At 44.7% G+C, this 15,397-nt stretch overlaps 1 protein-coding gene and 1 long non-coding RNA gene across 2 annotated transcripts in view; one reads left to right on the top strand and one right to left on the bottom strand.

The window, feature by feature from the left end:
• Positions 1-15,397, top strand: part of LOC309358312 — a 367,127-nt gene that overhangs the window by 277,120 nt on the left and 74,610 nt on the right. The gene's annotated exons all lie outside the window — the stretch shown is intronic.
• PLEKHA2 (pleckstrin homology domain containing A2) overlaps positions 4,002-15,397 on the bottom strand; it is a 96,447-nt gene continuing 85,051 nt past the window's right edge. Inside the window, exons 11-12 of the mRNA XM_081891075.1 lie at positions 13,956-14,033; positions 4,002-8,142 (exon numbers count right to left, since the gene is read on the bottom strand). Of these exons, the coding sequence (XP_081747201.1) occupies positions 7,789-8,142; positions 13,956-14,033 (432 nt within the window). The 3' untranslated portion in view covers positions 4,002-7,788. The remainder of the gene's footprint in view (positions 8,143-13,955; positions 14,034-15,397) is intronic.

Genomic DNA, 15,397 nt, shown 5'->3' on the forward strand with positions numbered 1-15,397 from the left:
TCTGGGCCCAGAATAAGTAGACTCTTCCCACCCCCCTAGCATTTTACCAGTTAAAATAGTGGTTCTCAAGGGTGTGGAGAGGATGGCAAGTTGGGCGGAAGATTCAAGGACAATCAAATCCTTGAACATTTCAGTGTGGTATGTTATGGGGGGGGGGTTTATATCCCCCATTATCATATTATAAAGTAGTCGTGTACTGTGTTATAAATCAAGCACTGCTGGTTGTTGTTTCTTTTTGTTTCCCAATGTCTTATCAGTAAAGAGTTGAGTGTGGCGTGAGCAATTTTTTTCCTGAAAGTGTGGACCAGAGAAAAAAGTTTGAGAACCAACAAATTAAGGGTCCTTTTTCAGTGGCTTGGGCCCTCACTTTCCACAATACAGCACACCTTTTTTCATGTTGCCAGTGCTGAAGAAAATAAAATTGCTTTTAACTTTCTCAATATAAAGGCAAGATTTTGGTTTTAAAAATACAATTAATGTATGTTTTTATTGGGGGGGGGGGGAGTTTATTAAAGGGCCTGCCATGATCAAGACCACCAGCAATTTTCAAGGATTCAGTGAAGGAGATACCCTTGAGATCATTTTACCTTAGGAGTGGGGAACCTCGGGCGTTGGGGCCAAATGTGGCCCCTCCGGACTCTCCGTCCCAGGCCGCCCCCTTTCCAGCCCTGGGAGTTCTTTTGGGCAGCTGGAAGGTGTCCTTGAACTGTGATTGCCTGGAGGATGGAGAGGTGACCTTTGTGTTCACTAAATGTGGCCTACTTTGCAGAGATGAAAGTCCCATCCTTTGTTCTACCTCCAAAGGTGGGATATTGATGTAGAACAAATAAGAGAACATCAGGAGGCATTCCATTGTTTTAAAACTGGATAGTCCCCCCCCCCCCCGACACACAATAGTGAATAGCATTACTTTTCTGAACTGGTATTCAGACTGCAAGTTGCACTTTGGACTGAATTGTGCTCTTTTCTGAAATGTTGAATCAGGGTCCGAACCAAATACTGTGCTTGGTAAATAGCCCTCATGTAAATTACCGGTACATACCCTGCACACTCTTGGAGTGGTTACATAACCAGTTGTTGTCGCTGCTAAGCAGGAAAATACTAATTTATAATTTGCATGATTTAAAAAGTAATGACATCTTAAATTACTCCATACAGCCAAGGCAGGAAGAAAAACACATTAAAATGTTCGTTCTGTTTTATTAAAACAGTTATCCCCAATTACTTGTTTGGATCAAGCAATTGTACCATATAAATTTTGCTCAGAGAAAAAAAATTACCGGTACTCTTTCTACAGGAACGCAATTCACACCTGAGAGTTATTAGTGGGAGTCCCATAGCTAAATGTACAAACAGTTCCAAAACCTTTTTCTTAATAAAACAAGAAAACAGTTTTGATGATGGATTGATTTGTTTTTTCCTTGAACCCACTGGGTGGATGCTTGGCAAGGAGAGAAAAATTATTACAACTTCATCCATCTGTAGCCTAAATTAATACAAATAACTTGGATTTGCTTCAACAGGATCACATCCAAGCATTTTGGTTTAGGCAGATTCTGGACCAAGTGACAGTTCCACAGATGCAAAGCAAGCAGCACCATCATGTGATTTTAAACAGGTTTACTTGGCAGTCCTGTTGAATTCAATGGGCTTGCTCTCTCGTAAAAGTGGAGCCTAGGCCTGCAACCTTATAGACAAGGGAAATTTCTCTCCTCTGGCTCAGCCAGACACAAGAAATTACTTTTCCACACAGTATGAAAAATAATAATAGATGAGGCCCACTGCCATAAGACTGGCTTAGGGATTTTCAAAAGGAAACTGGGTAATCATGGTCTTGAGAGCTAAATGAAGTCTTCAAATACAGGAGCAGTTGGAGTTGTGAATCCTTCCTGGTAAGATTCCCAGAAGGATCTCTCTTGCTGACCCTTTTAAGCTATAGGTGAGGCAGTTGAGAGTCAAGGGGTCCTTTGTGAAAAGGTCCCTCCGAAACAAGCTGCCCAAGTGAAAGGAGATGTTGAAGTCTTTGCGGATTCAAGCATTTCAGCAAGGCTTTCAAAGGAGAATGTTAGGGTGTGGATTGTCCTCATCATGGGTGTAGAGACGCCACCTCCTATTAAGCACCTCTGCTCTGAGTCACATGCAGTAGAGCTTGCACAACAGATTCAAAACACCGAGGGGTTCATAAACTTATTCTGGGACAGCCCCATGGAGGCCATGCTTTCCACAAAGTCACAAGCAGCCCTTTGTAAGGTTGTGTCAGAATGGATGAACCTAGCTGCCTCCTCCACAAGAGGTCCAGAGGGTGGCAATATGAGAACAGGCTTTTTCTGCAGTGGCTCCCCATTTGTGGGATGCTCTCCCCAGGGAGGTCTGCCTGGCACCTTCATTCTACACTTTCAGGCGCCAGGCAAAAACATTCCTCTCTAATCAGGCCTTTGGCTGACTGACATCTGATGCCCTTTTAAAATGTGTTGTGGAAGTGGGTGATTATTGGATTGTTTTTTGTTTTTATTCAGTATTTTGTGTTTTTATACTTTGATTTTATGTTGTGAACCGCTCTGAGACCTGCGGGTATAGGGTGGTATACAAATTGAATAAATAATAATATTAGAAAGTGTGGCTTAAGTGGAAAACTGCTCAGAACTGTGCTATCTAGGCATGGGAGAAGCAGGCTTTTGGAGGAGCCCCAGAAGCTGTTGCGAACTCTTCCTAATACAGAGCAATGGATTTCCAAGTTCCCTGCACAGCCAGTCAAGTGCATGGCATGTTAGAGCTCAGCTGCCTAAGATTAATGGCTGCCATTTCAATTTATTAACAGCAACATAGCTGGAATTTCTGAGGCTCCAATACTTTGGCCACCTCATGAGAAGAGAAGACTCCCTGGAAAAGACCCTGATGTTGGGAAAGATGGAGGGCACAAGGAGAAGGGGACGACAGAGGACGAGATGGTTGGATAGTGTTCTCGAAGCTACAAACATGAGTCTGACCAAACTGCGGGAGGCAGTGGAAGACAGGGGGGCCTGGCGTGCTCGGGTCCATGGGGTCACGAAGAGTCGGACGCGACTAAACGACTAAACAACAACAAGCTGGAATTTCTAGCCCCAATGTTTTTGCTTCATATTAAATCTATAGATTCAAGAAAAGGCAAGGGCAAGCTGTAACACGCTTATCTTGTCCTGACCAGGTTTACTCAGGAGGTTGCGTTGACTTCAATGAAGCTTCCCTGAAGGTTGTGTGCTTAGGAGTGTAGGGCGAGGGCCACCAATCCTATGCAAACTTAAGTGGGGAGTGAGCCCTATTGAAGTTGTATTTCAAAGTAAACACACAGAGGACTGAGTGTGTTTACACTCTCCAGGTGTTTTTGACCAAATCTCCCACCACCCCGACCATTGGCCATGCTGGTTGGGACTGGTGGGAGCCAGAGTCCAACAACACCTGGAGGGGGATTCTGGCTTCAGGACTCTTCTCTCTGATGTTCCTGTCTAAGCATACCTACATGATAAGTAAAGTCCACTAAAAGAAACCAACAGGGTTTCAAATTAAGACTACAATGCTACACATACTTACTCTGTGGAATGCAGTGGAATTTTCTTCAGAGTAAAAATGCACAGAATCCCATGGCATGTGTGTTTCAGACACAATATAGGAAGCCTGTTGTATTTACACACATTTCACCTAGACCAAACAACTTTTTCTTTTAGCAAAGTTGTAGGGCAGATTGAAATGGAGCAGAGGAAGTAGTGGAGCACAATGCTTTGCAGCCACCTGACCTCTGCCTATTAAAAGCAGACAAGGATTTCCAGGAAATTATTGGCAAACTTGACAAGGTACTCACGTGTTTAAAGTACAAGTTAGTGCAAAGGAATACTTATTTTGAAAAACACAACAGAACAGTATTGGTCAAATGTACATTTTTGTAAGCAAACAAAAAGACAAATGGTCATCTGGTTCAATACTACTTCCATTCATTCAAATGAATTTTCATAGTTTCCAGCAAAGTCTACTTTTCCAGCATAAATCTCTCTTAATAATTATTTTGCATGTATTCACAAGGAAAAAGCAATGTGTAAGCCTCTTCTCTCCCTTTAAAAGAGCAGGGAGTTAAGGTGCACAATCCTGAAACATCTCCCATCTTGAGCCTTGGGCTACATTTCAACATTATTAATTTGATTAATTTATTCTTTTGGGATGGGGGTCCACAGCTCAGCAGCAGAGCACATGCGGTGCATGCAGAAAGGACCAGGGCTGTGATATGTATGCTGAGATCCTGGGGGGATGCAGAAAAAGTGCAGAACGTGGTATCAAGACGTGGTGCAATTCAGCTTCTTGAGAAATTCCACGTTTTAAATTTGGGGGCTGACAAGAGAAAAAGAGCAATATTTTGACAGCTACAAAGTGTGTTGGCAATGCCTGTGTTGGCAATGCCTGCTAAAGAGCAAAACATGGCTGCAGTCTTGGGCACACATGCTTGGAGAGTAGGCCTCACTTAGTAGGACTTACTTCCAAGTAAGCAAGTAATACTTGAGCAAGTTTTCTTCTACTTCCTTGCTTTTCTTTAGCTCCCTTTGGACATTTCAAATAAATTGGCGTAGGGAGGGTCAAGCTGGCACATATTAGCTCTATCCACAATATCTCCATCCCAACAGGCCACAGCTTCAGACCAGGCTGGCAGGGAGAGGACAGCCTAGGGCAGCCTTTGCCCACCTGTGGCCAGCCATTTGTTGCTGGACTAAAAACTTCTATCATCCCTGGCTATTGCCCATGCTGGATTGGTCTGATGGGGAGTTGCAGCCCAAGCATACCTGTCCCTACTTCAGACTGTCATGAATGGAATATGAAAATATAATGAGAATGCCTGGTGGCCAACATCTTGCTGGCCTCCCCACACGCTGCTCAGAGGGTCGAAAGCAAAGCCTTTAAGCACCGCACAAAATGTCTTTAGACTTTTATGATGAGAAAAACCAGAATAAGTGATGCAGATAGTAAATAAATTATTAAAACAATATGCAAACAGTATTCTTTTTGTGTGCAGTACACACACTTAATTCTCTGTATCAATTGCTTCATATATTAACCAGAATCTGTTCCAGGTTAATGTTGGCATTAAAAGGGGTGGGGGGGAGTAATCTAGCTTGATACAAGTTATCACAGCCCACTCAAAAAACAAATAAATATCTTTTTGTGCTCCTGAAAAACCTGCCATATAAAAAGGGAGCATACCTGAGTATATTCTGACCACAGACGTTCACACTGTTTGAGAGTAGTCTTCGCATAGCGAAATCCTGTTTGATTTTTCCTTGCTAGATTTGCGTTTTGCTTTGCTTTCTGTTTTAGTCAGGCACCCGGAACAATTTAGGGGAGGAAATGATCACAACCCCACCCCTTTGCAAAGGCAAAGGTTATTTAGATGACTACATTGTGACCTGGAAATATGGGAGAAGGAAACGTTTAAAGAGGAGCTAGTCCTCACTGTGAGGACAGACTTTCCTTCTGTCCTGGACATTCAGAGCTAAGAAGTTCACTTAATGCAGCTATGTCACATCTAAACCATACACGTAAACCTTATACCACTGTAACCGTCATGGCACCCCTCCCCCCAGAGAATCCTGGGAACTGTCATTTCCTAAGGGGTCTTCTAATAACTCTCAGCACCCTTGGCCAACTATAGTTCCCAGATTATCTGGAGGAAGCTATTAAAGTGTTCCAAGAGGGCTGTAAATGCATGGTGTGGCTGTGATAGCAACCAGATTATTTGTGAGTGACAGTCCTCATTTAGGAAGCCAGAGCCAAGGGCTGAATTTTAGAACACTAATTCTGTTGCACTGACTTTTATCACATTCTGTCTGGCCCTTTCTCTGTATTTCTTCATACTCCAGGCAACACAAGGAAGACTGTTAAAAAATCTTAGGAATTAAATCTCCTAGGCTGCAGCGCAGTTGCACAAACGCCATCTAGGGCAAGCCTCCTGTAGCAAGTGGGTCTTGCTAGTCTTGGGCCTGATAAGCATCAGTGAGGCATTCACAGAAGGTCAGCGGTTTGAATCCCCGCGGCGGGGTGAGCTCCCGTTGTTCGGTCCCAGCTCCTGCTCACCTAGCAGTTCAAAAGCACAGCAAAGTGCAAGTAGATAAATAGGTACCGCTCCGGTGGGAAGGTAAATGGTGTTTCCATGCGCTTAGTCATGCTGGCCACATGACCTGGAAAAACTGCGGACAAACGCCGGCTCCCTCAGCCAGTAAAGCGAGATAAGCGCCATAACCCCAGAGTCGTCCGCGACTGGACCAAACGGTCAGGGGTTCCATTTACCTTTACCTATAGATGCATCAGAGTGCAGGGCAGGGTGAAGGAAAGAGCGGCGGCAAACAGAAGTTCCTGGCCTTTCCAGGTAGGAGTAGAAAGATCTTGGCTGAAGTCCTGGAGATCCGCTGACAAATAATATAGACATCGTTGAATTAGATGAGCTAAGACTGTTGTGGCACAAGACAGCATCCTGGTTTTAGATGCAACTGAGTTTTTGGTTGTGCCAGTTCTGGAAAAGTTCTTTATGGATTTCCTGTTGTTGTTTCTTACTATTATTATAATGGTCTCACACACCAGCAGAAAGCACACTGTGTAAATCCGCGGTGGGGAACCAGTGAACAGTCAGGTGTTGGTGAACTTCAACTCCCATCATCCTTGACCATTGACTGAATTGGCTGGGGCTGATGGGAGTTAGAATCCAACATCATAGGTTGCCTGTGCTGGTGTAAATATAGCTTTAGCCAGTTGAACACACTGCAGATCACCAGAATATCCCCATACCAGAGTTTGAAGAATCCCTGCCATAACCTTGCTTTATTTGCCCCCTGCCCCAACCTTCTGTGCAACTGCAGTTGATGCTGCTGTGTAGGAAAGGGCTATGGCTCAGTGCTGGATCAAATGCCTAGCATGCAGGAGGTCCCAGGTTCAACCCCTGGCAGGTCGAGGTAGGGGTGAGAGAAATGCCCCTCTCTGAAATCCTGGATGGACAAGTTCTCTCAGGATAAGTCAGCTTCCTATGCTCCCTTCTGCAGGAAAAGCTCTCCAGGAACTCCACTTTGTTCCAACCCATTGTACCTTGACAAAAAGAGTGTATGGCCTTCCCACATCAGCAGCATGGCTCACTGAAGATGAAGAGCATCTGTTACACACACAGGTTTCTGTGAGAGCTAGAGAGTTAGACATTCACATTGAAACTGACAGTCCAACACTGTTCCACAAGATTTCTTCAAAAGCCACAATTATAGAAGAACCCTCAAAGTCCTCTCCCACAGAAGTTAGGAGTGCTGCCTTCAACTCCTCTGCAGATCAAGCATGCAAGCCAGACCACCAGTGTGCTGCTACAAAAACAGTGGGGTGTACCTGGGCACATTGCCAGAAGAGGTCAAGATGACTCCAGTGAGTGACTGACACACACACACACACACACAGAGAGAGAGAGAGAGAGAGAGAGAGAGAGAGAGAGAGAGCGAGAGAGCACCCATACCAGGTTTCTAGCTGACTGGCAAAGGTGGTCTCTCCTTTACTACATGGGAAGGCATCTGAGAAGGAACCACATCACACTGAAAATGTGCAAGGAATGACTCCAGGGCTGGAGGTTGCATCTCATGTGCTTCCCGCATTTAAGGTCATCACATCACAGTTACTGCTCCAGCTCCAGCTTCCTAAGCATGTGCAAGCTAGCTAGCATTTGCCCCAACACATCCATGTGTCAGGACCAGGGAAGCGTCAACATGGTCTGTACATCGACAGGCGCTGCTTTGCAGTGCACAGTCACACATCCGAGGTCCGGATGCTCTCGTCATCCAGGTCAAAGGGAAATGGATGCTCTTTAAAGTTCTGGGGCTCCGACCTGTGCCGGAGACGCCCACCCTGCGTGGCTCTAGCATCTCGCTGGAAAAACAGAGGGGAGAACTCTGAGTCCTTTGGCAGGCCAGCCTTCTGCTCTGCTGCAGGCTGCAGCTTCCCTTCCAACTGTGGCACCGGCATCCAAGGCAGCCAGCACGAGGCCGATGGGCTTTTGGTAGAGGCCTTGGGCTCGCCTCCCAGATGCTTCAGCCTCTCAATGGGAGGCATGGCTGAGCTGGGGCCTCCGCGCTTGTTCACCGAAGCAGATCTCACCAAGTCCTGCATGGGGTAGAGGGGTGTGGGGGAGAGAGGGAGAGAGAAAAGAGACACACCTTGCAGCTTATGCATGCCAAAGGGGGTGCCAGCACAGTGCCCATGGGTGCAATGGTGCCCCTGAAGTCTTCCCAGGGACCGATGAAGCCCCTGTGCTCCCTTGGTCATGTGGAATGCGGTGGTTTCCTTTTTCCCCCTTGAAAGTGACACTGTTTCCTACTTCATCTCTATGTGCTTTTTATTTTTATTTTTTATTAAAGATTTTCTTGATTTACAAAAGTGTTTGCAATGTCTCTCTCTCGTATTCCCCCCCCCCCACGTAACATTTTTACAAATCAGTTTCATTTGTTGAGACATTAGGAAGAAAAGGGGGAAAGAGGTGGGGGGGGGAAAGATAGGTGGGGTTGGGGTTGGGTGGCGATGTTTCTATTTTACTTACTAATATAGGGTTTGGTGTCAGTGTTGCTTGTGCAGCTTCTTTGCTGTTCGCTTGTGTTCCTTTGGTGAGAGAGGTTGGGGTGGGCCGAGGGTGTGGTTATTTATTTGTGGTTGGCTGTGGTGGTTTTTGTCTTCATGTGTGAGTGGGGTGGGTGGGTGTTTTGGATCAGGTTAGCCAAATTGATTTGTATGCTGTTGGTGGATTTTTATCGTTGTCCTGTGGGGCTCTGTATGTGATAAAGGGGAGCCATACCGGGATGAAGGCGTCTTCTTCTATTTGTCCCCGTGTCAGTTTCAGTTTATTGGTTAATTTTTCCAGTAGGGCTGTTTCCCATACTATCTGGTACCATTGGTCCATGTCAAAACAAAAAAAAAATCCTTCCAGTAGCACCTTAAAGACCAACTAAGTCAGTTCTTGGTATGAGCTTTCGTGTGCATGCACACTTCTTCAGATACACTGAAACAGAAGTTTCCAGACCCTTCTATATAGTGAGAAGGTGGGGAGGGGTATTACTCAGAAGGGTGGTGGGAATGGGTGATTGGCAGATAGCTGTGATGAGCCTGTTGACGACTCTTAACGACTGCAATAGGTCTTACAGGAAAAAGCAAGGGGTGAGAAGGTGAAAAATGGCTTTGTCATGTATAATGAGATAAGAATCCAATGTCTTTGTTCAGACCAGGTCTCTCCATGGTTTTAAGTTTGGTGATAAGTTGCAATTCAGCAGCTTCTCTTTCCAGTCTATTTCTGAAATTCCTGTGTAGTAAAACAGCTACTTTGAGATCTTGTATAGAATGTCCTGGGAGATTGAAGCGTTCTCCTACTGGTTTCTCTGTCTTGTGATTCCTGATGTCAGATTTATGTCCGTTTATTCTTTGGCGTAAGGTCTGGCCTGTTTGTCCAATATAGAGAGCTGAAGGACACTGTTGGCATTTGATGGCATACACAATGTTAGACGATGAGCAATTAAATAGTCCCGAGATGGTATGTGTGATGTTGTTGGGGCCAGTAATGGTGTTGTCCGGGTGTATGTGGCAGCAAAGTTGGCATCTGGGTTTATTGCAGGCTCTGGTGCCAGTGTCCGTGTTAGGTCTGGTTGTAGTATTATTGTGGGTTAGGAGTTGTTTAACATTGGGTGGCTGTCTGTAGGCAATGAAAGGTCTTCCTCCCAGAGCTTGAGAAAGAGAACTGTCATTGTCTAGGAGAGGTTGTAGATCTCTGATGATGCGTTGTACTGTTTTAACTTGGGAGCTGTATGTGATGACTAGAGGTGTTCTGTTATTTTCTTTTTTGGGTCTGTCTTGCAGCAAGTTCTCTCTGGGCATCAGTCTGGCTCTGTTGATCTGTTGACTAACTTCATCTGCTGGGTATTTTAGTTCTAAAAAGGTTTGCTGTAGATCTCTTAGGTGAGAGTCTGGGAACAGATGCGGCTGTAACGTAGTGCCTGGCTATATACAATGGACTGTTTGGTATGTTTGGGATGGTAGCTAGAGGCATGTCTTATCTCATTATACATGACAAAGCCATTTTTCACCTTCTCACCCCTTGCTTTTCCCCCCACCCCCGTAAGACCTATTGCAGTCGTTAAGAGTCGTCAACAGGCTCATCACAGCTATCTGCCAATCACCCATTCCCACCACCCTTCTGAGTAATACCCCTCCCCACCTTCTCACTATATAGAAGGGTCTGGTAACTTCTGTTTCAGTGTATCTGAAGAAGTGTGCATGCACACGAAAGCTCATACCAAGAACTAACTTAGTTGGTCTTTAAGGTGCTACTGGAAGGAATTTTTTTTGTTTTGACTATGGCAGACCAACACGGCTACCTATCTGTAACTAGAACATTGGTCCATGTTTACTCCTGACAGGTCTCTCCAGTGTCTGGCTATGATGCTTCTGGCTGCTGAAAGTAGGTGGGTTATGAGTTCTTTGAGGTGTAAGTGGGCATTATTGTCTTGGAAGATGTTTAGTAAGGCCAATTCTGGGGTGATTTCTAATACTTGCTTGATTGTTTTACTTATTTCTCGTATGGTTGTTGTCCAGAATGGTTGGATTTTGGGGCACTCCTGCCACATGTGGAGGCATGTGCCTGTGGAGGTGCACCCTCTCCAGCATTTTGGTGAGGTTCCTGGGCGTATTAGCACTAGTTTTCTTGGTGTTAGGTACCACCTGTAGGTGATTTTCAGAGTGAGTTCTTTTCTTTTTGTGGATATGGATTTACAGGGGGGTTTAGACCACATTTTGATCCAGTGAGTGGGGTTAATCTCATAGCCTATGTCATCCTCCCAATCTCTATGTGCTTTTCAAGGTTCAGACTAATTCTACTGGATTCAACTTCCCCAATGACTAGTTGCTTAATATACATAATTTGTACAGGTTGAAGAATTCAACATTTCTTGGTGCAGAATATTAATATATTTCAGTGCAGAGCAAACTCATCTCAAGCCATAGTGAAGCTTTCCTGCAGTGAAATTGTTTTCCATATGGTCAGAATGCCTGGCAGACATTTGAGTCAACCTTCTTCAGATTGCCTTAAAAATGGATCTGATCTTGTACAGATGCATTCACATGAACCCTTCGCTGCTGGTGAGAGAGATGGGAAAGGGTTTTGGTTTTGGTCAAAAATATAACCTAAACCAGGGATGGGTAGATTTCCATCTTCCCTCTTTGCTTTTTCCAACAACCCTGAGGTCCACTGCTCAGAAGCCAAAGGGAAAATAGTAGCTTAGAAAGAGGGGTGGACATTGACTTAGAATTAAAGAAAAGAGCCCCTCACAGTGCACATCATGAACTTGTTTTCAGTACCAGAACTGAGATCACAGCCCTTTCATATAAAAATCTAGTCCTGGTTCCCCACCACAGCCCCTCAGCTTTCTTCATTTCAGCAACCTAATTTGGGAGGGAAATTGTTGCTATTGTTAAACGGTTGGGAGTCAGAAATCCCTGGCATCTCCAGGAAGGGCTGGGAGACACTCCCTGTCTGAAAGCCTGGAGAGCTGCTGCCAGTCAGTGTAGACCATCATGAGATAGATGGATGAGTGGCTCTAACAAAGTATGAGACAAAAGCAAGCCTCAGCCAACTCCTACATGACAACCAACAACATACTGTACAAGAAGCAAAAGCTAAAGCAAAAGAGAAACCACAAAGACAGTAAGGATCTTTTTCCTCACAGAAGAAGGAACCAGAGGCAGAACTAGAGAGCAGGATGGCTCCTCCTCCCGGAAGAGGAGGCAAAAGACTTGAAAGGCCCTGACTCTCAGGTGGAAGAGTCAGCCTCCTCAATGCAGGTCCTCCAGTGAACTCCGGCTTCTCTGATCACAAGAGTCTCTACTTCTGCTTCTTCCCTCTGCAAAACAAGTTACTAGCCCTCATTGATTATGAAGGGCAAAATATTTGAAAGTGGTGCATCTAATAACGGAAACCAGGGGTGGACGAGGTAGAATATCTAGGACAGGATGCAACAAGTGTGGCCACTGAGAAACAGGTTTTTTTTATTCTGTGCTTTGGATGGGCAGTGGTTATTCCCTGGTCCTTCCACCTGTGGTCTTGGCTAAAGTCTCCTTGCAGAGCCATCCCTCGAGGGGACTAAATAAAAGAAATGAGACTGAACTAAGTTATGCCAACTTGCAACTTGTTCCTATGTAAATAATAATAATCAGGTCCACAAAACTCGGGGCCACTAGGGGCGCATTGGAAGATGGCCGACAATAACATCTCTCCGACCCACATGAGGTAATTAAGAGGCTGTAATGGGAGTATGCAGCCTCCCTGCCCCCCCCAAGGGAATGGGGGGACTGCCCTTGCCTGCTGTGCCCATAAATCACCCCTGGATTCAAGGGGGTGAGGGCACTAGGCAGAACGCCCTTGTGTGGACTTCGGCTCTCCTGGACGCTGTCTCTGATCGCGCCACTAGCTGCAGCAACTTGAAAATAAACAATTAGGAAGAAGCAAATGCACATATTTCAAGTGAAGAATGGGGAGTAAAGACTGCTAATTGAAGGGACCTCTGTGAAAGAAGACGGGTCGGATAAACAGGAATATATCATGAGAAGACACATCAAGGCTCGGTATGTCGGCAGCGGGACTGGATGGGGGAGGGGAAAAAACTTTTCTTTCTTTCTTCTATGTGATTAACCAATAATCCCCCCCACAAGTCAGACATGCCGATTAAATGACCTAAGATGGATGATTTAATACTGTGTGAAAATAAATTCTAACCAAAAGCATGTTTTAAGGAGATCGAGGAAAGTACAAGAGCTTTGGGATGACGAAGTAAAAAACAGCGTCGCCATTTTGGCAAGTTCTGTCGAAAGATTTATGTCTGGGAGGAGGAATGGATCTGTTTTTATACTGTGGGCGAACCTCCTCAGAGGACTAAAGAAGGCGACAGATTTGTGAAGATTAATGATGGAAAGAGTGCTTTTATCTATGGAAGTGATGATATATGGAAACCATCTCGATATGGCTATTGGACGAACGGAAAAATTCACACAGGATTACAACTTGTTTTTACCTGCTTAAGGAGATTATCAGAAGAGGTCGCAAAGAGAAAGGAAAAATTATACAAAAATAACAAAATGAGATGTGGGAAACAGCAAGATAGGATTGGATAGAATTATAAACATTATTTGAGTTACAGATAGGTAGCCGTGTTGGTCTGCCATAGTCAAAACAAAAAAAATCCTTCCAGTAGCACCTTAAAGACCAACTAAGTTAGTCTTCAGATGTATCTGAAGAAGTGTGCATGCACACGAAAGCTCATACCAAGAACTAACTTAGTTGGTCTTTAAGGTGCTACTGGAAGGATTTTTTTTGTTTAAACATTATTTGGACAGATTTGTGGACATTAATGCAGCAGCAAGATGATGATTGGACCCCCTTCGGAACTTGAAATATGGGTACCCCCAACAAAAATTTAAAAATTCGGCTTTTTACTTTGGAATTTATGTGATGTGATGTGATTTGATTGGTCGGTTAATAAAAATTATTTATATAAAAAAAAATCAGGTCCACAAAACTGGACTGCATGGGATGGGGTTATAAAGTTGCTCCAATTTCTAGCCCCCAATTTCTGCTTAATTTCTAAGCCACAGAATTATGATTAATATCTTTTTTCCCCCAAGGAAAAGTTAAGCAAGTTTTGCCAAGTTGCTTGCAGAGGCGGAAAGATACATGTTCCCATTGCATAATGCTCATTAATTTCTCCGATCTCACCCGCTTTCCATTCCCGGTTTCTGTGGGATCAAGCCAGAGACTAGTAAGCTGCCTCCAGGAAGTGAGATATTTCTCAAATGTTTGCCCAACACATTAAAATGGATGATGTCTGCTTAAGAAAACAAGCACAAAAAACTAATTAATTCTGCATGCAAAGGATATGACCTACCCTAGGGCAGCTCTTTAGGGCATGCACAGCCCCACTGATCTCCTTGATCCAGCTGTGCATGTCCTCAGGGCTATAGGCCTGCAGAGAGAAAGAATAAAGACATCAGCCAAAAACAACACAGCCCACGAGACTCCCATCCCCAGAGCTGGATTATGCTGCACCATGACATTTCAGGCCAGGAAGAGGGTCTGCAGGTGAACTGACCTAGTGATTGACAAGTGGATAGCCTCATCCTCCAGTCAGAGCTGCCTTGTGGGGCCGGTACCCCACTCCTGCCCTAGCCAAGTGGCTACCATGTTAAAGTTCCTTCCCATCGTGTTAAATGTGAAAAGAAGGGGTGAAAAGCTGAATGTTCACATCATGAAGAAGAGACAGCAAGACCTAATCAGATTAGACTCTAATAGGTTCTGTGTAAGTTCCATGTTGGACCCAGGACTGCTGGAGATAAGCGCTAGACAATGGTTGATCTGTTTTGAAAAATATAAGGGCCCCTCCAATAGACCTGCTTATTGAGCATTCAACTGGACTTGCTTGCAAGAAGCTTATGTGGCAGTTAGCCTGTTTCCAGTCTCTCTGGAGCAATCTTCATATTTGTTTGCAGGGAAGTGATATGACAATGAGCATTTGCCCCACATTCATTCTGATTTGCTTGCAGCATGTTTACATTTCTTCCTGTTAGTCATTTGTTCATCCACACTTTTCAATGCATTTTCTCACCTCTCCCCAAACTACAAAATCAGTGTGTTTGTTTGGTTTTTAAGTGGGTTTGTTGCGCAGGGGTGACAAAGGCCTGTCTGCAAATGAAAATCCCTTCTGCAAAATAGAGAGTCTACACTACAGGCACACAAAGTTCACCTGTTGCCATGCAAACTTCCACAAGGGGACAGAAGTGAGACTTCAGAAATACATTTCTTCAAAGCACACATACACACACATCCCCCAAAAGCAACAAATCCCCAGGGCCTTTTTTTAAAAAAATTAGGCTTTCTGAGAAAGGGAAGCAGTTGCCTTCCAGATGGGCAGCACAATCTGAGAATGACAGCTCAGCTACATGAGTAAGCCCCACTGAAGTCAACAGGATTTGCCCACACATAAATAACAGCTAGATCTCACCCCAAATATCAAGGGAAGGGAAAGTTCTTGTCACTGACTGCTGCTCATCACAGCAAGGGGTGAACAAACACGGAGTAGCAGGGGATGTTCTCATCCTGGCCTTGAAGAAAGACACTGGAGAAGCAGCGTGAGCTAGTGGTTATTTAATTATTTCATAAAATGTATACACCAGTTTACTGGGGGGACGACGACCTCAAAGCGGTCAGAGCAAAGGTTGCCAATGTGTCACCATGGGCAGCACAATGATACCCTTGCAATCTTCCCCTGGCACCCGCTAAGCCCCTGAGCCCCCACCTTCTGGCCTCTTGCCTACTTTCCCTTTCCCTGAA

Source organism: Podarcis melisellensis, assembly GCF_964234715.1.
Source record: "Podarcis melisellensis genome assembly, chromosome: 15".
Lineage (NCBI taxonomy): Eukaryota > Metazoa > Chordata > Lepidosauria > Squamata > Lacertidae > Podarcis > Podarcis melisellensis.